Source organism: Drosophila persimilis, unplaced genomic scaffold, assembly GCF_003286085.1.
Source record: "Drosophila persimilis strain 14011-0111.01,24,50 unplaced genomic scaffold, DperRS2 tig00000000-arrow-pilon, whole genome shotgun sequence".
Lineage (NCBI taxonomy): Eukaryota > Metazoa > Arthropoda > Insecta > Diptera > Drosophilidae > Drosophila > Drosophila persimilis.
The window spans coordinates 23,396,090-23,423,328 of NW_020825288.1; the positions used below are offsets into that span (position 1 = coordinate 23,396,090).

Genomic DNA, 27,239 nt, shown 5'->3' on the forward strand with positions numbered 1-27,239 from the left:
ATTTTGTCAATTTCATCAATCTATTAAATTTCATTCTCAACGGTATATAGAAATCCAATAAAAGCAAGTATTTAGAATAGGCCAGTCAAGTAGAAAATTGTTTCACTAATCAGATAAAATTATGTGGACATGGCTGAATGTTATATCTAGCTAATATTATTCGACGGAATATCAAAATTTAACAATAAGAACCTCTTTTGACGCAAAATACAATAAAAGCAAGTATTTAGATTAAGCCAGTTAAGTAGAAAATTGAGTCATTAATCGGTTAAAATTATGTGGACATGGCTTAATGTTCTATATAGATGGTAATATGCCACGGAATCTAAAAATTGAGGAATATGTATAATAGAACATGAGCTCGTCAGTATATTTACGGTCTATTTTTAAAGTAAGACGGTATGCCTCGGTATATTCCTGAGGGTCGGACCGTATAATTTTTAACGATAAGTCCGCGGTCACACTGTTGCTCGGGTCGTCGGAGGTCGGGGAATCTGTGAAAATTGTGCAAATAATAATTAAAAACTAGCTCAAAGGTAAGTGGAATGGCAGGGAAACGTGAATAGACCAAATGTGTTATGTAAATTGCAGTATCCGCAGTTGTGGGTGCTGCGGCTGAAAGTGGGGCCTCCGCTGGGCAGAGTCTCAGGAAACGAGATACACATACATTCTCATACGGGCATACATATTTCGTCAAATAAGCAGCAGCGAGACAGAAAACAAAATGTCGACCATTTGCATTTTTCTTGTATTACTTTTTCCGACCAATTTTGTAATAATTCGAGTGCATTTATGGTTGCTAAAGGCGTGTCCCAAGTACTCCTTAACATATCATCCAGACTCGGTGAAGTTTCAACGTAATACATTGCGATTTAAGAGTGGGTAATATTTTGATATTGATTTTTACAATGGCTGCCCCTTCGGACAGTCAGGCCCCCCTGTGGAAATAGCCCAAGGAAAACCTATTGGTCATTGTATACATTATGCATTGGGTAACAAGTATTCCGTCTGGAATAATGCCTTGACGCGTCGTCACATGGCTGTACAATATCTGTCCAATCCTGCCTGGCAACGCTTTTCAGCAGCAGCAGAAGTGCGGCTGCGGGTAGTGTAGGGTATCCAGGAATGTATGTGCTCTCTTTTTATTTGTTCTATTTCGAATTGATATTTCCACTTGCTGTGGTTAGGGCCTATACGCATCTTGTTAAGTTTTTACTTTCTCTTTTATTTTTGTGTTGCAAACTTCATAAGACCCGCGGGGGCAGAGAAAAAGAGTGTACTCTCATTTGTGTGTGTGTGATTTGTGCGTTCGTGTGTGAGGGAGACAGTGATAGTTCTTCCAAGCACAGCATTTATTTAATTCTTTGGCCTCTTGTCAGCATTTTGGCATTGTTCTCTTCTCTTTCTTCCATATACTACATATTTGTTTGGCCATTTAATATATTCGAAATTGCATTGAGTTTCGTTTTTGGGGCCTGGCGAAGGTTTTTTTTTTTTTTTGCACAATTGGCAGCTCTACGCCTCGTGCTCGGGCAAATTATTTTTTTTGCAAGTAATGCAGCAAAAAAGAAAAATGAGTGAGAACATCTCTCGACCAATGAGTGTTTCTAGGAATGTGTATGCTTGCGTGTCTGGATGAAATAAGCTATAGAGATGAAGTATGTGACGTCATGGGTGGTGTATAACAGCTGTTCCGAGTGGACAACACTGTCTGCAGTACTATCATTATCGACTAGCTGTTTGCGCATGTAGAATCGAGTCCCCGTGTTACACTCATCGTTTCTAGAAAGGTCCGTGTGACGTCATTATTGGATTTCCAAGCTTCTAACATCTTCTAGAACAATTCTAGAACAATGGCCGCCTGATAACGTCTTGAAGACCAAAGGCAACCTTGAAAGTTGATTGAACTGCAGGAAAGGAAAATATTTTGACCCCCAAGCCGGAGCAGGGCCTCTTCCCCCTCCCTATGCAAGACTCGACGCCTACGGTCGGGCCACATAATTTGATTTCCCTTGCCATCCCGCTCTATCAGTGTGTGAGTGAGAGAGGGAGAGAGTTGTGCCTGGAGGCCTGCCTGCCGCCTCGCCTGTCTCGCCGTAGCCTGCCCAGCCCCATTCCTTAAACCACACAACTCCTCTGCCAGTCCGTTCTCTACTCTCCCCTCTCTCCTTTAATTTGCTAGCCAGCGCAGCGAATAAAAAAATCCTGTTGTGTCTGTCGGCCCTGCCTGCCGCTCTTGATGATGACTTTGTATGCAAGGAGGAGAGAACCTGGCACTGTGTATCTGTATGTGTACATGGTGTATGTGTGTTTAATTTCGTTCGAGTTGCGTTTCGTTTGCTCTTTGCACACCGCTTTGCTCCATCAAAAAAAAAAAGAAAAGAACAAAAACAACAAAAAGCCAAAACACAAGTCGGAACTTGCTCTGCGCTTTGTTTGCCCATCGCCTGGCTGACTCTCTTTGAGTGGTGTGTGTGTGCCTGTGTATGTGTGTGCGATTGATGAGTGAGAGTGTGTGTGTGTGTGGTGTGGTGTGTGTACATTGAACTCCATGAGTTTTGAGCCGCCGCCGAGTGGAGAACGACAGAGCTGCTGCCGCCTCCACTCCACTCACTGCCCTTCTCTCATCAAAGGGTCTGATTTTGTTGGCAATTCTCTAACTCTGTTTCGGGTATAACAGTTTCTCTACTCTTGGTGCAGTTGTGTGGGTAGATTAGCCTCCCTTGTCTCTTCTGAGAGAGGTCCACCACGTTGACAGGGATGAGATGACCATAGTCTCGTTTTTGTTGTTCTCTGAACTGTGTTTTCACAGAGTATGTATATGTGTATGCTAAAAATGCGTCGTAGAGTATGCAAAATCCGCTCTCGAACTTTCTTCTCTCGTTTTTCCCATGAAGGGAAAGAGAGGAAAAGGGATCGGTGGATAGAGACCAGAGCAGAGGAGCTGTAGTTGTTGTTGGCAGCCGTGTTTGACTCCTTTTTTTTTTGTTTTGTTCTCTTTTTCCTTTTCCGTTTTCTTTGTGTTGCCTCCTGCTCCTGGTACCGATATCGCTTCCCGCTGTGCAGATGAAGTTCCGCGCCCTGATGCAGGATCCGCTGTATATGCGAGAACTCCAGAATATAATCGCAACCCTGGCAAAATTAGCCAAGGATTGTATCATGATACTGGGAGCACAGCAAATGCACTTCATTGTGAACGAGGACCAGAGCTCCACGTCATCACCGCTGGTGTGGGTGAGCATTGCGGCCAGGGACTACTTTCCCGAGTACAAGATGGAGGCCGCCCGCGCGGATCAGGAATATATTGTGCTGACCATGTCCTCGGCGAATCTGGGCCGAGCTCTGTCCGTCCTTCGTGGCGGAGGCGTCAACAGCTGCAAGCTGAAGCTGCAGAGGATTCAGTTTCCCTGCATATCGGTGATCGCCTCGGTGCTGTCCACCTCCTCGACGGAGGCTCGCGAGGTAGTCCACGACGTGCCCGTCACCATAATCCCCGCCAGCGACTGGCCCACCTATGTGGTGCCCCGCGTGCCGGCCTCCCAGCTGGCCCTGAGCCTGCCTTCGCTCCGCCTGCTGCGGAGCCTGATCGACAAGCTAAAGAATGTGTCGCCCAGCCTAGAGTTCCAGGCCAGCTATGACGGGGAGCTGAATGTGGTGGCCACCTCCGAGATGTCCACGGTCACCAGTCGCTTCAGGCGCCTCCTTCCGCGCTTCCTGTCGGCGGATGAGGAGCGGGAGGCCTCCTGCTCGGTGGATTCGCGCAAAGCCTCCGCCTTCTTTGGGGCCCTGCAGTTGGCCAACGAGGAGCTGACCATCGGCATCGATCGGGAGCACTCGATTCACCTGCAGATCGATGTGCGTGAGGATGTGGTGCTGCACTCCATTCTGCCCGCTGTTTGTGCATAGAATTGCATTGCCAGTGAGCCACAAAGGCCATAATAATTTAGTTTAGTTAGTCGATAGTTGCCGAATAAATATACTCCCCTTTTTGTGTTATCGATAAGCGAAAGTCTCTCCTCTGGTACTCTTATTCTCGCCCCAAATTTGCCAGCAGCCGTGGCCCCATTTTGCGCGTCTCTCCTCTCATTGAGAGCTGAATTTCCATTGCACTTGCAGTGTGTATGCCTGCACTTGTGTGTGTGTGTGTGTGTGTGTGTGCGAGAGGAGTGAGTGATACGTGTAGTATGCATATTCATTATTTGGCATTGTTGTTACTGGTTTTTGTTGTTGGTTTTTTCGAAACATCGTGCACATGTTTGCTCTTGCTCACACTTGCAATTGACTTTGTTGTTGCTTCTGCTTCTGCTTCTGGGAAGGCGACGTCGACGCCAACGCAGGTGAGCGAGCGAGCGCTGCCCGCTGCACGCTGTCTTGCTGTCAACTAGGCCAGCTGAGACGTCAGCAGCGACGTCGACGTTGTTGAGCAGCTCTCTGCGTGGGCCGCTCAAATACTCTCCCCATCCTCCATCGCAGCATGATTGAAAGTGTACACAGACCCAACAGCTGTTTGGATTTTGAGGCCAGGCCAGCATAATGCACATTTAACTTAAAACATATATGTATGGTGCTTGAATGTTTATAATCAGATGTTTCCTTATCTGAGTATGTATTTCCCTCACTTTCATGATTGCGGTCAAAAGTTGGTTTCGATTCTGCCCCCTGCTTTGGTGGACAGTGTTATCGTTGTCTAAACAAATGGCCGACCATTTTTATCAGCCAAATGGCAGCCCTTGATAGTGTGGTGGTTCGGTTTGTATGCATCGTCGTGGTGTGGTAGATACGTGGCTTCTTTTTCCCTTAAATGTTTCAAATGAGAGAAGAGACGAGGTCAGCTGAGTACATATGGTGCTACGACCCTATTAGATTTTTCGTAAATTGGTGAAAGACAGAGTGAGACTCTTCTCTTTCTCACTCGCAACTCGATCAGCTGATATAACGGACGGACCCACAGGTAAAAGGAACAGAAGCGAGAGCTAAAGAAAGCAGCAAGAGTGAAAGAGCCGGACAGAGCAGCGAGTGTCGGCCAACCAACCCCCAAGTATAATATAATTGCTGACAGTCACTCTCTCTCTCTCTCTCTCTCTTTGTCTCTTCCGTTGTCATTCTCTCCTGGTCACACAGCCATTTTGAGTGCAAATGAATCAGGAATTTCAGCTTATTTTTGTACATTCTATATATTGTGTATGTTTTTAATTAATTAGTTTACCACAATGACACACATGGCACTGACTAGCGTGTATATTGGAGACCAGGCCAATGATTGAGAGTTGGTTGACCTCATTATCAGGGGTTGAGTGACCTGTTTTAAAAACCACTCCAAGTGACACTTACTCAACAGGAATGGAATGTATTGTCTGATGTATCCAATACTATATTTTTATTAAAAGAAGTATTTTTGTTTTATTAAAAATTGGTAAATAATAAATCACACCGGCTGCCCCTCACAGAACAGCTCTCATTAAACGCTACTCGTTCCACTCAATGCTCTCTCGCTCCCAGTCGTAGCCATAACTGCACTGCGCTCTCTCTCGCTTAACATGAGTTTGTTGTTTCGATGGAATTGAGCACAACCAACCAACTCACTCATGTTAAATAAAAACTGTTATGTTAGGGATTACGCGGTGCAATTGCAACTATATATAATACATGCAGTATAGTGGAAATTCGTCTTAAAATTGAACTTAATTTTTGTACAAATGTTGGTCAACACAAAAATATATACGGGAAAAAGTTAGACTGTCATCCCTGCATAGATTTTAACATAACAAAGCACTGCAACTCAATTCTGAGAGCTGTTAAGGACGGGAATTTTAAGAGAGAAAGATAGAGAGTTTCAATCTGTTTCTTTAATATTCCATCCATTTTGGCGTCGAAATTGAGTCCCAGTTATAATGATATATTTTATCAATCTCCTCAATATATAAAATTGGCAGTCGGTTGGGATCTGCTCATTTTCTAGGTGGGATATCCTCTCTTCGTCAAGGGATTTTGCATCGCAGCAATGTCCCTACATTCCACACTCACTTACACTTTATGCTGCTGGCAACATTCAGTTTGTATGGACCAGACACATGTGCCGAGCAGTGAGCAGCAACATGAGCACGAGCAACATCGTCGAACATAAAGTAAATAAATAAGTAAAAACGTTTTAGCCAGCCCAGAGAGTTTCGTCAATGTTTCAATCTGTTTCTTCAATATTTCATCCACTTTTGAGCTGCGAGGTTGCTGCGCTCCGCTCGTCGAACATAAAGTAATACATAAATAAATAGGTAAAAACATTTTTCTTTGGACCCACTTCGCAGGCATCGGTGTTTTCGGTTCGTCTCGAATTATTATAAATCAACACCCTCCTCGTCTTGATATCGTGTCTTGTGCCTTAAAAATTAAGAAAACGCAGAGAAATGGAAGGAAAAGGAAATTAAATGCAAACGAATGTATATTTTTTCTGTATATACTTGGGTACATACCTGAAAAAAGGTGCTGCTGGTGTTTATATAATTATTATTAAATTATTACGCTGCGATAGCATGCAAATTGTTGAAATTGTGTATGCATTACGTTTTTTCCTTCTCACTTTGATTTCGTTGTGTATTTTTTACTTCTCTACGCTTTTATAATCGAGTCTTTGTCTGTATGTGTGTGTGTGTAAGTGTGTTGGTGTGTAACGTCGTCATGCGCTTGCCCTCGTGCGTTCTCTTTCATGCACATGTTCGAACATGCAGCTCTGCCAGCGCTCTTTCGCTGCTGCGGGCTGCCTTTTTCTGTTTTCTGCGTTCAATTCCGTAGGAAGGCTAGCAGCCCGCATTGCAGTCTTTTTTTTAATATTATAAATTTGTAATATACATATGTTCGTAATGTATCTAAATTAAATTAAATAATTTCCTAGAAAATGCAGCAGCGCAGCTAAAGTAAATTTCGAAAGCATCTTCGCGTGTGTATAACTGTATATAAGCAGTGCCGCTGCCTGCACGTGTGGCTGTGTGTGAGTGTGTGTACATAACGAGTTGTGTTGTGTAAAAGGCTGTAGTCCGTCTCTTTCCCACTACTCTTTCCTATATTTTTCTTTTCTTGCTCTTTGCAACAAGTTTTTTTAGGGAACTTTTACTATTCGTTCTCGCCCTATTTGCCCCTGTAAAGAATTGGCCTTGTATGAAATATATTTCCCAACCTTCAAGAGTTAGAAACTACAATTGCAGCCAGCCAGCCAGCCAGCCAGGGTTTTTCGCTTTAATTGTTGCATGTTGCCGCTGCCTTGCCACGGGGCCATCGCCACCCCCCGCGAGCCCGTAGTAGGGCTGGTTGCCAAGTCAACCATTTCTATTGCGTTCTTTCTTAAGGCTTTCTCTTCCTGTGTAATTCCTTTTTTGGGGGAGGGAATGTATCAGTAGGGTAGCAGACAAGAGGAAAGCTGAAATGTCCCCATTTACAGTTAGCTGCAGAGTGAGTAAGTGCTTGGCATCCCGCTCGCACGCTCAGCTGTGCGTAGGCAGGTTTCGTAACAATGGTGGAAAACGGGGAGAGGGTGGGGAAAAAGAAAACGACAGGGGAACACTATCCAATATGCTCGACTGAGTTTTTACAACAACGATATTCAAATATGTTCCAAACAAAGCCAACAACACGCACAAGGCATAACGAACGAGAGGAGGGAGAGCATGGTGTGCTACACACACACACACACACTCTTAAAATTTTTATCAATTATGCTGTTTAGGGTTGTCATCATACCTCATGAGGGTTGCCTAGTCTAGCCCCCGATACTAGAGGTAATTACATTCGCGTTTCTCCTTTATTTTTTGTTTCTTTGCGGCCCTTAACTTTTCCCCATTTTCAATTGTTGATAAAAAGCAGCAACAACAATTGAACCCGCTGCCGCCATATGTTGGAGTTGCCACACGCAAAGCAGAAATGTCTCACACACCCGTACTCAAACACACACACACACAGACGAATCCAAAACAAATACAACAAAATAAAGGCGCTGCCATATTTGTGGCCTCGCATATACCACAGTAATTTTTGTTCGTTTCGTCTGTGCTTTTTGGTGTGAAAAACTTGTGGCATTATAGGCTATAGCCGAGACTAGACTAGTGGTGGGTCACGATCAGAGTTGTTCCAATCCAATAACTCCATGTTAGAAATATATAAACATACAAGCTAATGTATAACAAAACCTTCAACATGATGTCGAAACTCTTTTTCTTGAACAGTTTGAATTTAACCTTTTGCTGTACTCTTGCTTCAGTGAACATAATCTCTTTTTGAGTCTAGTTCGTGTCACGCTCCCACCTCTCGCTTGATAAAAAAAATGTCGACATACAATTGAAAAACCAAATACAACTAATTTTCCTCAAAAGCTGACGTCGTCGTTTGGTTTGGGGGTTTGCTGGTCCCATTTTGATGGCCTTGAACTCGATTTATTTTTTGTTGCAATTTGCAGCTTTGGCAAATGTTTGGCGTTTGTTTAAGCTATTTTCTGTTGTTGTTTCATGTCAAATTTGAGTGATTGTCTGTCAATGTGGAACCACAAAAAGTGGTAGTGAAAAACCGAAACAGTGTCGTGTCAGATTGAATCGTAAAAGGGCAGACAAGTTGAAACTACGCATTTTTCTTTTTTGTGGTATGGTGTGCTTGATTCATATCGCTTTACATATGTAACGTTTTCCCCCCTATATGTACATAATGTAAAACTGCCCTGCGCTGACGTCGACGTTGCAAAGGGCAGTATATACAGCAGCCGCAGCACACGTTCAGGTCTTATTCGTTGCCTCTCCAGCCTACACACACACACACAAACACATGGACACTTTTGCTTTGCTGCCTTTTCATTTCATCTTCTATTCTGGCAGCGAAACAAGCATGGCAACTCACACACACACACACACGCGCGGCTCTGTGTGTGTCAAAACTTGTTTCTCGCTCGCACATAAATAGGAAGAAGGGGGACACAAACACAAGAGCAAAGCAGCAAGCACCCTGCTGGCAGCAGCAGCGCAGCGTAGGATTACGAAAAGCAAAATATAAACAAAACTGCGGAAAACAGCTGACTTGGCCCAGCTGTGAGCGAGTGTGAGTGAGTGTCGAAAATTTTCCACTCAACGTGACACTCTCACGTTGCTCTCCCATGCTTCTCTCTCTTTGACATTCAGACTCACTCGTTCTCTTTTTCTCTATCTCGCTCTCGCTCTCTCTCTGCACGTGTCGTTGGCTGCTGGCGAACAGCTGTTAACTTATTTACAGTTTTCATATGTTGTCCCCCACCTTCCGTCCGTGGTGATTCTTTGAGTGTGGTGGTGCGTCGTGTGTATTTCCCCGCTTGGTGGTGTCTTCCATTGTGCTCGGGCAGTTTTCATTTTCCGCTGCGCTGGGTGCTTGCACTTGGTACCTGTAAATCTGGCTCTTTGTGCGTTTCCTTCTTTTCGCCAAGTTCCTTTTTCTTTGTATCCCTCTCTGTGCACACCCTTGATTTGTGCTGAGCCGGTTTTTATATTTCTTTTTTTAATTCATTGAACTGTGAGTGTTGCCACTCTTATCTTTGGTTTGCTGGCAGTCGGCAGTCGGTCTCTCTTTCTCCCTCTCTTACCTACATACATCGCTGTCAGCATTTCCTGTCTGCGCCCGCTGATCGCGCTTCGCTGCCTACTGCGCTGTTTGCCTATTTGCTATCTGCTGATGTCTGGCTGCGTCTCAATTTGTATTCCTCGAATGTGACTCTCTCTCCCCTCCCGTTGTCTCCTTTGTGGCTATTTTTAAGAGGGTGAGCCACAGAGAGGAGGGAGAGCAACTTCTGACACGTTCTAAAAGCTTACCCTCCTCTCTGTCTCTCTCTCTCTCTCTCTCACACACATCTCGAATGCAACGTGACTACTTTTTCTAACCTTATTTGCCCGTCCCTTTCTTTCTTTGCAGCACAAAACTCTACCCTTCGAGCACGCACATGCACGCACGCAAAAGGAATATCGGAATAAACCAACTGTAAAAGTGAAGTGCCAGATCCAGCATTAACAATACATAATTAAACAAAAACAAACGAGGAAAAAAAAACATTGAAATATTTAACATTAGACAAGTATTTTTGTGAGTGAAACAATTTTGAAATCAATATACCCATTGGTTGTGTGTTGGCATGTTCAGTGTGTTCGATGCCGGTGCGGTTAAGTGTCGTCTATGGCCGAATCCGTTAAAAGTCAATCGCTCTCTGCATTGACGGAGGGGCAGCACGACGGTAGCACAACAGCAACAGCAGCAGCAGCAGCAGCAGCCAATTGCAGTGCTGCCACTGTCAATACCAATTCAAATCACGGCTCGCATAAACAGCGCCGCAACAACAACAATAGAAGCCATAATCGCAACAAAAAAAGCTCCACCGCCGCAACAACAACAACAACAAATAATAATAATAATAGTACCAGTGCTGTCAACTCCTCCGTCGCAGCTGGAGCATCCGCAGAAGTAGCCGTCTTCGAAGCCGCCTCTAATACTACCTCCGCCTCACGCCGTTCGCGCAGTCAAGGTCGCGTCAGCAGCAAGCAGCAGCAGCATCAGCAGCATCAGGATCAGGATCGGGAGACGTCGCAGCTCGCCAAAAGGTCGTCCGCTTTTCGAGTAACCAGCTCACGTTCGCCCTCTTCGCCAGCGAACGCCAATAGCGATCAATCTATATCGCCTGGCTATCGAAAGCGCCAGCATCACCACCACCATCAGCAGCCGCAGCAGAAAAGCAGCAGCAACAACAGCACCAACAAGAAAGATAAAACCAATCGCAGCAGCCATCAATGTAAGTAGTCCTGATAGTCCTGTAACCGCTCTACCTCTCAGAGAGAGGGATATTGTCCGTCTGTCCGTTTGTCACGTTAATCGATATTAACCCTATCGGACCCCATTAACCCTCTCCACCCTGGGGGACCTACTACTGTAAAATCCTTCAACACAGCAGCAGGCTGTGGCTGGCAATGAGTTTTCAGTCATTTCAATCAATCAGTCATTCAACCACTAATGTCACACTCTGCCGACAGTATATCAACCGACTAAAATATATAGAAATAGCTCTGAGCATTATTTTCGACGCATAATTATAAAATAGTTTGTCTAAATTTGAAACACCCGGCGGGCGCCACATAACCAGCCCCAGTTTCAGTTGCATCTTCTTCGAGCAAGTATTAATCCCATTTTGGGCCTGTTTTCCCCCAATGCCTTTTTCAGCGGCACCCGGCGGAGATCAGCTGGTGGAGATCCCAACGCCGCCTAAGAAGCGACGCCTCCAGCCGACAACGCCCTACAACAACAATAATAACAACAACGAGCCCGTATTTGAGGGAGGTGGTGGAGGAGGAGCAGCAGCTGCCGTCGCAACCGTAGGGGAAGGTGAGCAAACCACACGCCAGGCATCCGGCGGCGATTGTGTGGCCCAACGCACTCGCTCCAAGACCGTTTCACCGGAGGAGCGGCCCAGCACCAGCAGCGCAGCGGCCGCAGCACGCCGGGGACAACTCGGGTACAGCCCCAGTAGCACCTCTTTGCCAGCAACCATCAAGCGCAAGTCCAGCGGAGGACTGGATAATAGCGCCACTCCCTTGCGCGGGGCACACACAACAGGAACAGCAGCCACACGGACCGGACGCCCTGGCAATCTGCTGAACTACTACCGCAAGACGCGCAAGGTCAGCCACAGCCGCTCCAAGCAGCCGCAGGACCAGGACCAACAGCGAGCCAGCAGCAGCAGCAGCGAGAATCGTCTTCAGGCAAGCGGTTCAGCTGTGATTGCAGCAGCAGCGGCCATTGAGGCCGCGTCGAGCAGCACCACCGAATCGCCGAAGAAGTCGTCACCGTCTTCGTACACCATTATCAAGCACGGGAAGAACCGCAAGAGCTTGCGCCACTCGCAGCAGCAGAACCTGGTGGAGGCCGGGGGAATTGACCAGGAGGTGGATAACAAGGACGGAAATCTGGACGTTGATAGCCTGCCGCTCCCGAGCACGTCCGCGGCGGACAGCGCCGAGGTCAAGCCAACGTCGTCAACGACTGGCGCCGAGGGAGTAAACAACAGCTTTGAGGCGTCCCATTCAGAGGACACTTCGGAGGATCAGGACGACGAGGAGGAGGAGGACGAAGACGAGGAGGAGGAGGTGGGCTTTTACGAGATTGTGAACTCTGCCGACTCTTCGTACGAGGAGGACGCTCAGATCGTTGCCGAGGAGGACGAGATCACCGAGGACGAGGACGTCGACGACGAGGAGGACGACGATATTGAAGAGGACGAGGATCTCGAGGAGGAAGACATCTCTGAGAGTGAATTTGCCCAGCAACTGATCGGGGAACTTGGTGGTGAGTCCTCCCCTTGACTACATTTTGCAAAGAGCACACACACACTGCATCCTGCATCCATCTGCTTTAGTTCTAAGACTTGGTCCTTGTAATTGTATGTCTATTCTATATGGTTGAATCTGTGATATTTCAGTTGTATATATGTAGTATGTAAGCCGTTGCTTCTCCCTCTGTTGTAGCCATAGATTGTAAACAGTTTTCTTTTATTTTTAGACCGAATTTATACTTTCTATTGTCGTGTCTCCCTCCCCCTCCCCGTATCCTGTGTTCTTCTTCCCCTGCATGTTTCCATTTGGCTTTGGACCTTTTCCAACACTTTTCTTTGAATATCTAACGTTTTCGTGTTTCAGTGTTGCCACACTGCTTTCGAAGGGCAAAATGAATTGCACTTTCTCGTAATGTTTTTTTGTTTTTCCATTTCTTTATTGTGTATCAGTTGGCGCATTTCTTATCAGTAATGACAAATGCAAAAACAACAAAATAAATCGTATACATAGTATATGAAGAAGCACTTCTTCCACGAGTACGAGTGCGCACCCTCGTCTTGCCGTGCTATTCCCCAGTGTCTAGTATATTGTTTTTGCAATTTTGATAAAACAAAAAAGGCAACCAACCAACCAATTGTTTTTTCGCAATGCCAACGCACTCCAAATGCCAGCAGCGACAAACAATCGGACCCTCAGTCTTGAATCGTGCATTGCGCTGTCTAGAACAATAACACAATACATATTCTATATATATATTCCGCTGATTAAATACGGCTACCTCCGCACTAATGGAAATACGTGTGCTTAAAGTCTAGTCCAATCGACATTCCTCTTCCTTCGAATATTGCATGTATGTACGTAACTAATATTTAACGATGTCCTAGTTTTGTGTTGCGCGAAATGAATAATTTAGGGGAACCTTTTCTACAGTTCTCCGTGCTGCCACCACGCCACCTCTTGTGCCCGCCCCTCCACACGCTTTCCACTTACTTTACGCCTATTCATCGAACTACTGCAATATACGCCCCACATTGTTTTTACTTAACCCCACATCTGTTACACACACACACACACCCACACACACATCACATCCTATTTGTACTATGATATATATATCATTTGTTGATTACTTTTAATTATGCTCTGCACTCGATGGCTCGATAAAATCCAGTGTTTTGCGTAGTACGTGCCCGCCCAGTGTGTCCCCATGCTATGCCATAGGATATTGTTTCCTCTTTTGTTCTACTGCTGCTCGGTCACACTGTACCCCGAGTACGTTGTAGAACGCGAAACATGTGCAACAACGAACATTTTTGCATTTCAAATACGATTAAAAATAACCCCCCCTACCCCGGAAACCCCTTACCCCTTTGCCGACAACACACAAAATTGTTTTATTTTGCACGTTCGTTCGTTGTTGTTGTTGCAAATGTAGTTGTTTTATTTTCAAAATCAAATTTAAATAAAATCAACCTTTACATTTAAAATAATTTCTCATTGTTGAAAGAAAGTGTCATATGGTTTTTTTTTTACAACTAAAAAAAAAAACATTTCTTCTTCTAACATGATTTGAGTCGTATTACATAAATATTTAATGCTGATGCTTCTCTTGTGTTGTTGATGATGATGATGATGATGATGTTGTTGTTTTTGTGCGGGAAACAATGCAATAGAAACAAAAAAGTAATCACCATAATACAACAAAATTCGGTGTTTACAAAGGAAGGAGACGGATGGCAACTGTGTGGCACAGGCACCGACACCGACACCGACACCGAAAGCCAGCGATAAACAGAGAGACGAAGAGACGGAGAGTCGCAGAGAGAGAAGCAAGTAGAGCAACAACATTGTAACAACAACAAAAAGCGACGAAGCAAAGGTGTTTTCCAGCACTACTAGCTGAAGGAAACGAAAAGATATGGAAGATGGAGCTTGTGCTTGTGCTTGTGCTTGTGTGGGTGTATGCGTGGTTCGTTCACGCTTTTGCGTGCTTAGATTAGTGTGTGAGAGAGTGACATCAACAGCTATATAGCTACGGGCTTTAGCTAGAGAAGGCAACAGCGACAGCAGCAGCAACATCATCATTGTCAGCGACAGAAAGTCGTGCTCAGTGTCCCCGTTCCCGTCCCCATCGTCTCTCTTCCACCCCTTTGCCTCCTACTCTACTATCCACACACTGCGCTCAAAAATACAAAAAAAAAAACAATATTTTTGTTGCATTACATTACAAAAAAAAAAAAAAGAACAACAACAACTAACTCCAGTAGTGTAGATGCAAGAAATAACAAAATAAGACAAATACAATACCAAAAAACCATCCAAAAAGAATGACAAACATGAATGACTAAAGCTGTTTAACTGTTGTCTCCCACTACTCTCTATTCTCTCTCTCTTTCTCTCTCTCTCTCTCTCTCTCTACGCCCCCTGCCCACTCTCCCTCTCTCAATCTTAATCTCTCTCTCTGTCTGAACGTGAATTGTAAAAGGATCTAAAAACAACAACAACAACAACAATAAACAACCACAAGACAAGAACACGACGACAACACCAACAACAAAAGCAACAAAGCTTTCAACAGCAGCAACGACTACAGCAAAGCACCATTCAGCGATAGGTGCAGAAAAGCTTTCAGCAGCACCAACAAAGGTTACAACAACAAGTGGAACAAAGTTCTCAACAACAGTGGCAAAGCATTCATCAACAACAAGTGCAGCCATAAAGCTAACGACAAATTCAACAACAGCAGCGGCAAAGTTTACAATAACTTCGACAAGAACAACTGTCACAAAGCTTTCAACAACAACTGCAAGCAGGCATTCAACAACGACAACCACTACAACAGAGTCAATAGCAACAGCAAAAACGTCGTCAGGCTATCACCAACGTGCCGCCCCCCATGGACAGGGGGCGGGGCCAGCTCCAGGTGCTTCATCAGCTGGTGGTGGCGGAATGCTGCCACGTGCCACACGCAGCAACAGTAGCCATAATAGCCACAACAGCCATGGCAACATAAGCAATGCAATTGTTGATTATAGTATTATGGGCACGCCCCCGACAGTAGTGCCACACATGACAGCCACGCCATATGCCTTGACAGTGCAACAACAGCCACCTGGGGCACCTGGAGCACCGCCCCAACCACCGCCACAATTGTTGCCCACACATCAGTTTGCACATTTGTCTTCCTTTGTGACACCCACGGCGGCAGGGCATTATCCTCCCTACTTTGCACAGCAGCCGCCACCGCCGCCGCCCCAGCAGCAGCATCATCATCATCATCCCCAACCGCACCAGCAACAACAGCCCCACTACTACCACAGTTCTGTGGCAGTATTACACCAACCGCCACCACATCATTATACCTCCACAGGGGCAGGACCACCGCCGGCACTGTATCAGCAGCAGCCGCCGCCACAGCTGACGCGCTACACGGGTGGTGGAGGCGCCACAGCTACAGCGACAGCAGCCACATTTGTGCCACCGACGCAGCAGCAACAGAGCTACAATCAGCAGCAGCAGCAACAGCAACAGCAGCACTCGTCCCTGCGACGCAGTTCACGTGGCAAGACGGGTTCCTGTGTGAGTTCGGCGGCAGCGGCACAGCAGCAGCAGCAACACCAATCACTCGGCAACGCTGCTGCTGCTACTGTTCAACAACAACAGCAACAGGCACACCAACAGCCGCAGTTGCTGCCACCGCCGGGCACCTATCAGTACCAGCAAGTCGGTGGCAACACCGTTGTTGTGGCCGTGCGACACCAGCAACAGTTGCAACAGCAACAGCAACAGCAGCAGCAGCACTTGGCTCTCCAGCAACAGCAGCAGCAGCAGCAGCGTGCCACAATCGTGCAACCGGGATTCCTCTTCAGCTATCGGAGTAACCATCCCCAACAACATCCGCCGCATCCTGCGCACCCCTCGCAGCAGCAACAGACGCAAGCAACTCAACAACAGTCGCAGACAACTCAACAACAGATCCATCAGGGGCCCAAAGCGACGCATAGCAGTGGTAAGAAGACGATGATGATGAAGAAGGAGGAGAAGAAGGAAGAAGAGGATGAAAGGATGAGAAACCGCCAGCAAACGAAAGCAGGGAAAAGCGCCCCAAATCATTGTTTAGGATTGGGATTAGGATTATTTTAGGCGGGGGGGGAAGGGAATTTCCCATTCGTGAGCAGAAAGAATAAGCTAAACACACACACACACACACACACTCATGCACGTACTCTCTCTCGCTCTCTACCTCCCTCCCTCCCTCCTTCACACACACTCTCACACACGTACTCTGCCCTAGGATTTAATGATTCCAGAATACAGTCGTGGTCCGCTGTAAATATATACATATGTACAAATGTAGGTGTATAGGGTCTCTCGTCTCCTATTTGTGGTGCTGGTTATGGTCTGGGAAAAAGCCCAATCCCTCCACCCCCGCCCCGAACTGCACCCCCAATGCCCTGTCCTACTCTCACACTGTCGCTCGAGGGCTGGCTCTCTCTCTCTCTCTCTCTCTGTCTTTGCTCGCGGTGTCTGGCCCACTCTCCTCCAACCAATTCTATCCGCAATCTCCCGTTAAATAAGAAGAAAAACTAAATACCGTTTTGCATTTATCTCTCTCTCTCTCTCTGTGTGTGGCTGTCGCGCCTCCTCCCTCGCCTCCACCTGTGTCGTGTCGTGTGGCATAAACAACAAACATTCTGATTAGCAGCTTCGGATGCTTTAACCTATAGTTTGATGGCACAACAACCGCCAAGTGGACCGCCGCATGCAGGTGGACAGCAAGTAACGCCAGGTAAACCATATATCCGATCAGTTATTGCACACACACACACACACACACACACCACGCACACACAACACACCCATTACACCCATTACACATTTTGCTTTGATTTTGATTTTGATTTGTACATCCCGCACCCCACACCCCCCACACCCCATACACATTTTGCTTTGATTTTGATTTGTACACACAACCCTCCCACAAAATCCACGCATTTACAGGGTGACCCTCTCCCCTCCCCCTTCCTCCAGGTGGCAGCACACTTAATTGTTATCGAAATTCGACCAAAAACCACTAAAACTATGCTTTAATTGCCTTATTTTGTATCATTTTATCTAGTTTTTATTCTTTTGTTTGGTTCCTTTTAGTTTTTGATTTTAAGTTCTTTTCGTTTTCTATTTTTATGTATCCTCCAATCGATTAACAGCTTATCGATCGTTGCCTTGCCTATCGAAATTCGTACATCTCTTAGTTTACCACGCTTTCCAACACTGTGAAGTTTGAGACAAACTTTAAATTTGAAATTTTCCAAAGAAAAATAACGAACAAAAAATGAAAAAAAAAAAGGAAAAACTTGATTGTCTAATCCCCCCTTCCTTTCATTTCACTTTCGAAATTTCTGTTGAATGTTTTTTGAAAACAAAAACTCCAAACTCAAAACCCAATCACACACGTCTCACTTACTACGAAATATCTTGCCTGTCGTATCGTCATGTCTGACTATGACTATTCTAACGATGAGTTTTCTTTGTTATTCGATGCCATCGTAGGTACCAACTCGACCAACCTCAGCATCGTTGCGGCCGCCTTGAGTGCCGCCCGGGACGTTCGCGAGTCGATAGCCGGCGTAGGAGGAAGCAGCAGCGGCAGTGGTGCCTCAGGAGCAGCAGTAGGGTCTGCTACAGGAGGTGGATCGTCTGCAGGTGGAGCCAGCGCGGTGGGCGCTACCAGCAGCAGCAGCGGCGGTGCCGGCTCAGCCAGCCAAAGCAACAATGTGACTTCTGGCGGCGGATCAGTGGCAGGCGGTGGCTCTGGCTCGGCCACCACCTCGACCACGAACAGCACCACCACCCAGCATGGAGCCGCCGACTCGGAGAGCGATGACAGCGAGGTGGGTCGTCTGCAGGCCCTGCTCGAGGCCCGCGGCCTGCCGCCGCATCTGTTCGGCGCCCTGGGGCCCCGCATGACTCACATCCTCCATCGCACGATCGGAAACAGCAGCAGCTCCAAGGCCAACCAGCTGCTCCAGGGACTGCAGTCGCACGACGAGTCCCAGCAGCTGCAGGCCGCCATCGAGATGTGCCAGATGCTGGTGATGGGCAACGAGGACACCCTGGCCGGATTCCCCATCAAGCAGGTGGTGCCGGCCCTCATCAATCTGCTCCGCATGGAGCACAACTTCGATATCATGAACAACGCCTGTCGCGCCCTGGCCTACATGCTGGAGGCCCTGCCCCGCTCCTCGGGCACGGTCGTGGAGGCTGTGCCCGTGTTCCTGGAAAAGCTGCAGGTCATCCAGTGCATGGACGTGGCTGAACAGAGTCTCACGGCCCTCGAGATACTTTCGCGCCGCCACAACAAGGCCATCCTGCAGGCCAACGGCATCTCGGCCTGCCTCACCTACCTGGATTTCTTTTCGATTGTCGCGCAGCGCGCGGCTCTCTCCATCACCGCTAACTGCTGCCTGAACATGCACTCGGAGGAGTTCCACTTTGTCTCCGAGAGTTTGCCCAACCTCGCCCGCCTGCTCTCGCAGCAGGACAAGAAGTGCGTGGAGAGCGTCTGCTCGGCCTTCTGCCGCCTGGTGGAGAGCTTCCAGCACGACAGCAAGCGCCTGCAGCAGATCGCCAGCGCGGATCTGCTCAAGAACTGCCAGCAGCTGCTGCTGGTCACCCCGGCCATACTGAACACGGGCACCTTCACCGCCGTCGTCCGAATGCTGAGCCTCATGTGCGGCAGCTGCCCCGACCTGGCCATCTCGCTGCTGCGCAACGACATTGCCGCCACCCTGCTCTACCTGCTGACAGGGAACGCGGAGCCGGCTGCGGCCAGTGCCACGCACGTGGAGCTCATCTCCCGCTCCCCCTCGGAGCTGTACGAGCTGACGTGCCTCATTGGGGAGCTGATGCCGCGCCTGCCCCTGGACGGGATCTTCTCGGTGGACGCCCTGCTGGACAGACCCACGCTCAACACCCAGGACCAGGTGCACTGGCAGTGGCGCGACGATCGCGGCGCCTGGCACAACTACTCGACCATTGATTCGCGCCTCATCGAGGCCGCCAACCAGAGCAGCGAGGATGAGATCAGCCTCAGCACGCTGGGACGCACCTACACCGTCGATTTTCATGCCATGCAGCAGATAAACGAGGACACTGGCACCACCCGTCCAGTGCAGCGCCGCATGAATCACAACTATGTGGCGCCCATGGCTGCCGGACAGGATTTGACCACAAACTCCTCAGCGGCGGCAGCAACAGCAGGAGCAGGCTCAGCCCCAGCTGCAAATGGAGCCTCCACATCGGCCCAAGCAGCGGCAGCAGCAGCCTCTGCATCGACGTCCACATCCGCATCCACAGCGACAGCTACATCCTCAAGCAATGCCAACAACAATAATAATAACAACAACAATAACAATCCACCACGAAGCCAGTCGAAACGTCGTCCCTCGCTGGACGCAAGGATTGCCTGTCTGAAGGAGGAGCGCGGCCTGGCCGCCGAATTCATCAAGCACATATTCAACGTCCTGTACGAGGTGTACAGCTCCTCGGCGGGGCCCAATGTGCGCTACAAGTGCCTGCGGGCACTGCTCCGGATGGTCTACTACGCCACACCGGAGCTGCTGCGTCAGGTGCTCAAGTACCAGCTGGTCTCGAGCCACATTGCCGGAATGCTGGGCAGCAACGACCTCCGCATCGTGGTGGGGGCCCTGCAGATGGCCGAGATACTGATGCGCCAGCTGCCCGATGTCTTTGGCACCCATTTCCGACGCGAGGGCGTCATCTATCAGTTCAGCCAGCTGACGGACCCCAACAATCCGATCTGCTCGAATCCCTCGCCCAAGCCCCTGAGTGCCACGGCCACGCCCACGGCCAATGCCAATGCCAATGCCAGTGCCGGAGGCTCACAGTCGGCCCCCGCCTCGGCCAACAGCCTGCAAGTGAACCCCTTTTTCATGGACAGCAGCAGCGGCAGTGGCAGTGGCGCCCCAGGCTCGTCGAGTGCCTCGGCCACGCCGAGCAGCAGCAAACATCAGTCGTACAGTGTGAAGAGCTTCTCGCATGCCATGAACGCGCTCACGGCCAGTGCCAAGTCGTCACCGTCACCCGTGCCCGTGCCGGTTCCCACTGGATCTCTGGATGGCACAGCCTCCTCTTCCACGTCCGGATACAACTACAGCAGCTCGGCCCCATCCTCGTCGTCTTCGACGGCGGCCGGACCGCAGGCCGCCTACTTTGTGTCCACGCCGCAGGGGGATCCGCGCCAGTACGTGCACTTCCAGCAGCCGGCAGCCCCTGGACCGCCGCCGCCACAGCTGGACCTGGTGCCCAGTGGCATCCAGCAGATGTCCCAGCAGATGCTGTACACACCGGCGTCAGCAGCCGCCGCACTGGGAGCACAGAACAACTACGCATCCAATCAGATGGTGGTGGCCTCCACAAGCAGTGCCGCCGCCTCCGGCTCTACGGCCGCAGCTGGCAACAACTCATCGACATCGTCCTCGTCGTCATCAGCCACGGCCCTGCAGCACAAGATGACGGACATGCTGAAGCGCAAGGCCCCGCCCAAGCGCAAGTCGCAGAGCAGCGGACGGGCCAAGTCCCGGCAGGAGGATGCCTTGGTGGCAGCTGCCGCCGCCGCTGCAGCAGCAGCAGCATCCGGATCAGGAGGAGGACCACCCATCAGTTCGGCCATGCACGATCTGCTCAGTCGGGCCACAAGTAAGTCCTAGGAATTCCCTTCCCACTCTCCTCAGATTCTAAATGATTCTACTTTCGTTTCAGGTCTCGGCGGCAGCTCTGGGGGTCGCGGTACAGCCAGCTCGGGCAGCGGCTCGGGAAGCTCCAAAAGTCGCTTCAATGCTGGGAACGCCACCAACGCCGGCTCTACGAAATCCTCGTTCTTGGCCTCGCTCAATCCGGCTCGCTGGGGCCGCCAGACGGCCCACCATCACCACCATCACCAGCAGCAGCAACAGCAGCAGCAGCAGCAGCAGTCGGCGCTGCAGCACCATGGACTGACCAAAGATTCCGGCAATGCCAACGCCAGCGTAGGAGGATCCTCCTCGGCCTCGGCCCTGGCCTACTCGGTGAGCCAGCACGGCGGAGGAGCCGTTGGCGGACTGAATGCCGCCGCCGTGGCGGCCAGCATCAGCAAGAGCATCTCCCATGCCAATCTCCTGGCGGCGGCCAATCGCGAGCGGGCCCGCCAGTGGGTCCGCGAGCAGGCCATTGACTTTGTCAAGCGCTACACGGAGCAGGAGGCGCGTCGCAGCAAGGCCTCAAGCGGAGGAGCAGCCTCTGAGAGCAGCTCCTCGACAGCCTCAAACACGCAGCTGTCGACGGCGGGCAGCACCAATGTCCTGGAGCGTCTGTCGAGCATCCTGCTGAAGTTGAACGGCAGCTACCATGACTGCCTCGACGCCCTGCTCGAGCTGAAGACGATCCTGCTGGAGAGCGACATCTCCCCGTTCGAGGTGAACCACTCGGGCCTGATCAAGGCCATGCTCAACTACATGACCAGCGAGTCGGGTCTGGTGGACCGCGACGCGCGTCTGCGCAGCTTCATGCACGTCTTTGCTGGACTGCCCCTCGAACCCTTGACCCAGAATGTGGGACAGTTGCCCGCGATCGAGTCGGTGGCCTTCGGGGCGTTTGTGGCCAAGCTTAATGGGTGCGTCACCCAGTTGGAGCAGTTCCCTGTGAAGGTGCACGACTTCCCGGCGGGTCCCGGCGGCAGATCCAATCAGAGCGCGTTGCGTTTCTTCAACACGCATCAGTTGAAGGTGAGTCTGGAGGCTGCTCTTACTCGTGGATCCCTTTGTAATCCTCCTTTTCTCTTTCCAGTGCAACTTGCAGCGCCACCCACAGTGCAGCAATCTGCGGCAATGGAAGGGGGGCACCGTCAAGATCGATCCTCTGGCCATGGTCCAGGCCATCGAACGCTATCTGGTGGTCCGCGGCTATGGAGGCATTCGAGCCGACTCTGACGATGACAGCGAGGATGACTTGGACGACAATGTGGCTGCCGTGGTGATGACCCAGGCAGGCTTCAAGCACAAGCTGCAGTTCATGATCGGGGAGCACGTGCTGCCCTACAACATGACCGTATACCAGGCCGTGAAGCAGTTCTCGCCGCTGGTCAACGAGCAGCCGGAGACTGACAACGAGTCGGAGACGCTGCTGGGCAACGCGAGCATCTGGGTGCAGCAGCACACCATATACTATCGTCCCGTGGAGGAGGAGGCATCAGCTGCAGCCCCGGCCTCCTCTAGCAGCAGCTCATGCAGCAGCAGTGCCCAGAAGCACCAGCAGCAGGCGACCAGCTCCAGCTCCTCTACCCCGAGCTATGCCAATGCCTCGTCCTCGTGCTCCTCGTCGGGAGCGGCGAGCGGCTCCTCTTCGAAGAAGTCGCACAAGTCGAGCAGCAAGTGTATGCGCAAGAAGACGGAGCTCTGGCACGAGGGCATCGCACCCAGCGTGGTGTCTGCCCTGAAGCCGTTCCTCAACAGCGTGCTGCCCGCCGACGTGGTGACCGTGCAGGACGCCTCCCTGGACGCCCTGTGCATGCTGCGCGTGATCCACGCCCTCAACCGCCACTGGGAGCATCTGTACGGCTGTGTGGTGCGCCAGAACATCATTCCGCAGTCGGAGTTTGTGCACCCGAAGATCACGGCCAAGGCCAATCGCCAACTGCAGGATCCCCTCGTGATCATGACCGGCAATCTGCCCCAGTGGCTGCCCCAGATCGGCATGGCCTGCCCCTTCCTCTTCCCCTTCGAGACGCGCCATCTGCTCTTCTATGCCACCAGCTTCGACCGGGACCGCGCTCTGCAGCGCCTACTGGACACCACACCGGACTTGAATGCCGCCGAATCATCGGAGCGCGTAGCGCCGCGCCTGGACCGCCGCAAGCGGGCCATTTCCCGGGCCGAGATCCTCAAGCAGGCCGAGCACATCCTCCAGGACTTTGGCCATTCGAAGGCCCTGCTGGAGATCCAGTACGAGAACGAGGTGGGCACCGGCCTCGGCCCCACCCTGGAGTTCTATGCTTTGGTATCTGCCGAGCTGCAGCGCACGGATCTGGGCCTCTGGAACGGCAGCGACAGCTATCGCCAGAACTCTGTGACCATCGTGGATGTGGTCAAGTCCAGCAATGCTGTGCTTCACATTGAGGATGCCCTCGAGGCAACCACCATGGATCAGTCACCGCCGGCTGCCACTTTAGTCAGCAGCAGCGGCACCACCACCACCACCAGCACGACGACAACAGCAACAACCCAACAGCCGCCAAATCATCCACATTCACATCCCACCCGCTCCAGCAGTCGCTCGCACGCCCTGCGCAGTGGAGCCGGACAGCAGCATCAGCAGCAGCAGGCGGAGCACAGCTCCTCCAATGCCGGCTCCAATGAGAACGCTTTAAATATGATAATCGCACAGCAAATAAGTGATATGGCTGTTCAGAATCAGAACGATACAGCCACTACGACGACCAGCACAACAAACACCAACAGCACCACCGTGGCAGCGGAGCAGCCCCCACAGACAACCACAACCACCACCACGATGAGCTATGTGAACGCGGTGCATGGGCTGTTCCCCCTGCCTCTAGGCAAGTCCTCGAAGGTGCCGCAAATGACGAAAGCCAAGACCAAGTTTAAGTTCTTGGGCAAGTTCATGGCCAAGGCTGTGATGGATAGTCGCATGGTAAGGATATCCTTAAGGCCCATTCCCAACTGTATCTAAACTATAATTAACCGTGTGGGTTCTCCTTAGTTGGATTTGCCCTTCTCGTTGCCCTTCTATCGCTGGCTGGTCAGCGAGGAGCACTCGATTGGCCTGGCCGATCTGATGCGTGTGGCACCGGAGGTGCAGAACACATTGGTGCGTCTGCAGGATGTGGTGCGTCAGCGCGAATATCTCCTGTCCGATCCCAACCTGGATGCCATGGAGAAGACAGAGAAGGTGAGTGTTGATGCCAAATGAACCCGCAAATAAGAGTTCTAATTTTGGATATACTCGTAGATTGAGCAACTGGATCTCGACGGCTGTCCCATAGCCGATTTGGGGCTCGACTTTGTCTTGCCTGGTCACGCCAACATTGAGCTGTGTCGCGGGGGACGCGACACGCCCGTGACTGTACACAACTTGCGACAGTATATCTCCCTGGTGAGCTACTGGTTCCTCATCGAGGGCGTACAAAAGCAGTTTGAGGCACTGCGTGAGGGTAAGCCTTGAGACAAATGCGATGAAGCCTTGAGCGTCGATCTAACTTGTTTCCCTTGTGGTTTTCGCGATAGGCTTCGATTCCGTCTTTCCCATACAACGCTTGCGCATGTTCTATCCCGAGGAGCTGGAGTGCGTCTTCTGTGGATCGGCCAATGAGCAGCAGCACCAGCGCTGGGATGCCAAAATGCTGCAGGACAGCTGCCGTACGGATCACGGCTTCCACCAGGAATCTCAGGCCATACAGCATCTGTACGAGATACTCTCCTCGTACAACCGCGACGAGCAGCGCGCCTTCCTGCAGTTCGTGACGGGATCGCCACGCCTGCCCACCGGCGGCTTCAAGGCCCTCACCCCGCCGCTGACCATTGTGCGCAAGACCCTGGATGGCAATCAGAATCCCAATGATTATCTACCGTCTGTGATGACCTGTGTCAACTACCTGAAGTTGCCCGACTACTCCAACCGTGATGTGATGCGGCAGAAACTGAAAGTGGCCGCCAACGAGGGCAGCATGTCCTTCCATCTCTCTTAAGCAAATCAAAACCAGCAAAGAGCGGCAAAAACACTACCAACTAAGACAACACCCAAGACCAGAAGAAATCAACTACTAAACAAAAGAAAACCAGGGCATAATGGCATACTACATATATACCATACAATATGTAGTCGGTCCTCCCCCCGCCCCAAAGTTCACGGGCACCTTTTTTGAATTCGTTTCGGTGCCGTTTCACAAATCTTATTTCTGATCGTGTGGCTACAGCACCCCCTCCACGTGTCCCTCTATTCTTTCCATTTCCTCCAGAGATCTCTCGATAGTAGCATCTCTGACTCTGAAAAATTCGCCCAGCTTTCGGCACTTTTGCTAAATTTCAATATTAATATATGGATATTTTTTTTGACACTTCTAAATTTCGGGAAATTGGGAATAGAGGGAAGTCCCAATCGACCATTTAATTACATGAGACACTGTTAAGCACCCCACCCCCCACACACGAAATTGTTCTTAAATAAATTGCATAGTTAAAGAAAAGCGGTTATTCGGAAGACGGTATATAATTTCAACCCCACACCCATCCCCACTTAAATTCAGAGCAATTTATTCTTTTGATGTGAGAATAACGCTCGCGTTGTAGTTGAATTTGTTTCGGGATTTTTCTTATGCTTATGGTAATCATTTCATTAAGTTTATTTTTATTTGTTATGTCAAACAATGTGCTCTGGCGTTTAAATATGAGTTTAATTAATTTCTAAGCATACCTACCATGTGCATAAACGCTTATTAGTACCGAAGGATCGTAGAAGAAGGGTGATAAACGGATTACAAGAAAGTAGTAGCAGGAGGTAGAAGCAGTTGTAGCAGGCGGCTGGCGATCTCTGGATAGATCTCGCGCCAAGGCAAATGAGGATTCATTCAGTGAAGCATAGACATTTGGAGGAACACGAGATCCACCCTTGAGAAGTTACACTTAATGAATACATAATAATCTAATATATCTTCTAATCGATTGAAAAAAAATTCTGTGTTACAAAAGAAAAGTGAAAAGAAAGGCAGAGGATAATGGATAATGGAGTAATAGATAGGCAGTTTTTGTTTCACTTTGAAAAATCTATGAAAAGCAAAAGATAAAGCGAAAGGAAAAGAAAACGCGTCAACTGGAGTTTAGAATTTAGTACCACATCCCCCTCCCGTCTTACACCAACTATGCATATAAATTACTTATATATATATATATAGAAATCAATATATTGTATCGTAAATTGTAATATTACATAAACGTATTGTACTGGAAGAAGAACCCCAAGCATAGAGAGACGCACATTTCGTGTGATCTGAAAACAGCAGTAGTAAAAGAAACGGAAGGATCCGAAGAATCAGCAGGAAAGCTAATAAATAATGCAGTTTAATATTAATAAAAAAAAAAAAAACAAACAAAAAAACTATCAAATGCGAAACCGATCTTACATTACAATCTAGAAACATAAACCTTTTTGCAGTACTGATTACTGATTTGGAGGGTACGACACGACGAAGCCCGATACAAGTAAATATATATATATAAATAATATATGGATAATATAATAATAATTATTATTAACTGAAATCAATGGCATCTCCTGGGATGCTGGTCAAGTTACATATATAACAAACAAACATGCTAGCATTAAATTATCAAATAACATTAATATTACATATTACATTATGTAGTAGTTACACCAACAACAAATACAACAATTGCTATATAAATAATAACAACAACAACAACAAGAAGGAACAACAACAACAAGAAAAATCAAACAACCAACAAGCAAAATAAATAAAAATACAACAAAAAAATAAATGCAATCTTATTTTTACTGCAATTTCTAGGTCCCGAAGTCTCAAAGCGGAGGCGTACAGATCGAATGGAATATCTTCAATATGGTCAATAGTTTATAACAGTGGGGGGAAGGATTTAAGGATTTCAGAACAGTTCAAAAACAACAACAATAACCACAAAACTCTTGTCAGGGAAACTTGAATGGAGCATACGAGTAGGACCATACATATGCCGCGTGCTCTTCTAGGACATTCTCTTTTGCGGCCCGAACAATACATCATCTAGCTCTACTGAAAAAATTGCCACCCTCAACTGGTGAGATCTCCTACCATCACTCCTTCGTGGTTTACTTAGTAGAATCTAGAATCGGGAAGCAGCCTGT

General features: G+C 49.1%; 2 protein-coding genes across 3 annotated transcripts; both read left to right on the forward strand.

Moving 5' to 3' along the window:
* The first annotated feature begins 472 nt into the window (after positions 1 to 472).
* LOC6591702 (E3 ubiquitin-protein ligase TRIP12) lies at positions 473 to 25,569 on the forward strand. Of its 2 annotated transcripts, XM_026984180.1 has the most exons (11): positions 473 to 536; positions 9,910 to 10,777; positions 11,203 to 12,324; positions 15,682 to 16,320; positions 17,017 to 17,100; positions 17,862 to 21,029; positions 21,093 to 22,093; positions 22,155 to 24,017; positions 24,087 to 24,275; positions 24,336 to 24,537; positions 24,611 to 25,569. In XM_026984180.1, exons 2-11 carry the CDS (start codon positions 10,168 to 10,170, stop codon positions 25,069 to 25,071), a joined length of 9,339 nt encoding a protein of 3,112 aa, XP_026839981.1. In that variant the 5' UTR covers positions 473 to 536; positions 9,910 to 10,167; the 3' UTR covers positions 25,072 to 25,569. The 2 variants fall into 2 exon arrangements, with proteins under 2 accessions (XP_026839981.1, XP_026839982.1); XM_026984181.1 differs by lacking the exons at positions 15,682 to 16,320; positions 17,017 to 17,100.
* Positions 485 to 4,003, forward strand: LOC6591701 (checkpoint protein HUS1). The gene is made up of 2 exons (XM_002017236.2): positions 485 to 536; positions 3,067 to 4,003. Exon 2 carries the CDS (start codon positions 3,067 to 3,069, stop codon positions 3,904 to 3,906), a length of 840 nt encoding a protein of 279 aa, XP_002017272.1. The 5' UTR covers positions 485 to 536; the 3' UTR covers positions 3,907 to 4,003.
* Positions 25,570 to 27,239: the final 1,670 nt, after the last annotated feature.

Bases quoted from the DNA above. Each gene is read 5' to 3' on its own strand.
- LOC6591701 (XM_002017236.2), top strand. From the start codon at position 3,067: ATGAAGTTCCGCGCCCTGATGCAGGATCCGCTGTATATGCGAGAACTC.
- LOC6591702 (XM_026984180.1), top strand. From the start codon at position 10,168: ATGGCCGAATCCGTTAAAAGTCAATCGCTCTCTGCATTGACGGAGGGG. The intron at 16,321-17,016 runs GTAAGAAGACGA...TCTGATTAGCAG, and splicing joins CAAAGCGACGCATAGCAGTG to CTTCGGATGCTTTAACCTAT. The intron at 17,101-17,861 runs GTAAACCATATA...ATGCCATCGTAG, and splicing joins TGGACAGCAAGTAACGCCAG to GTACCAACTCGACCAACCTC.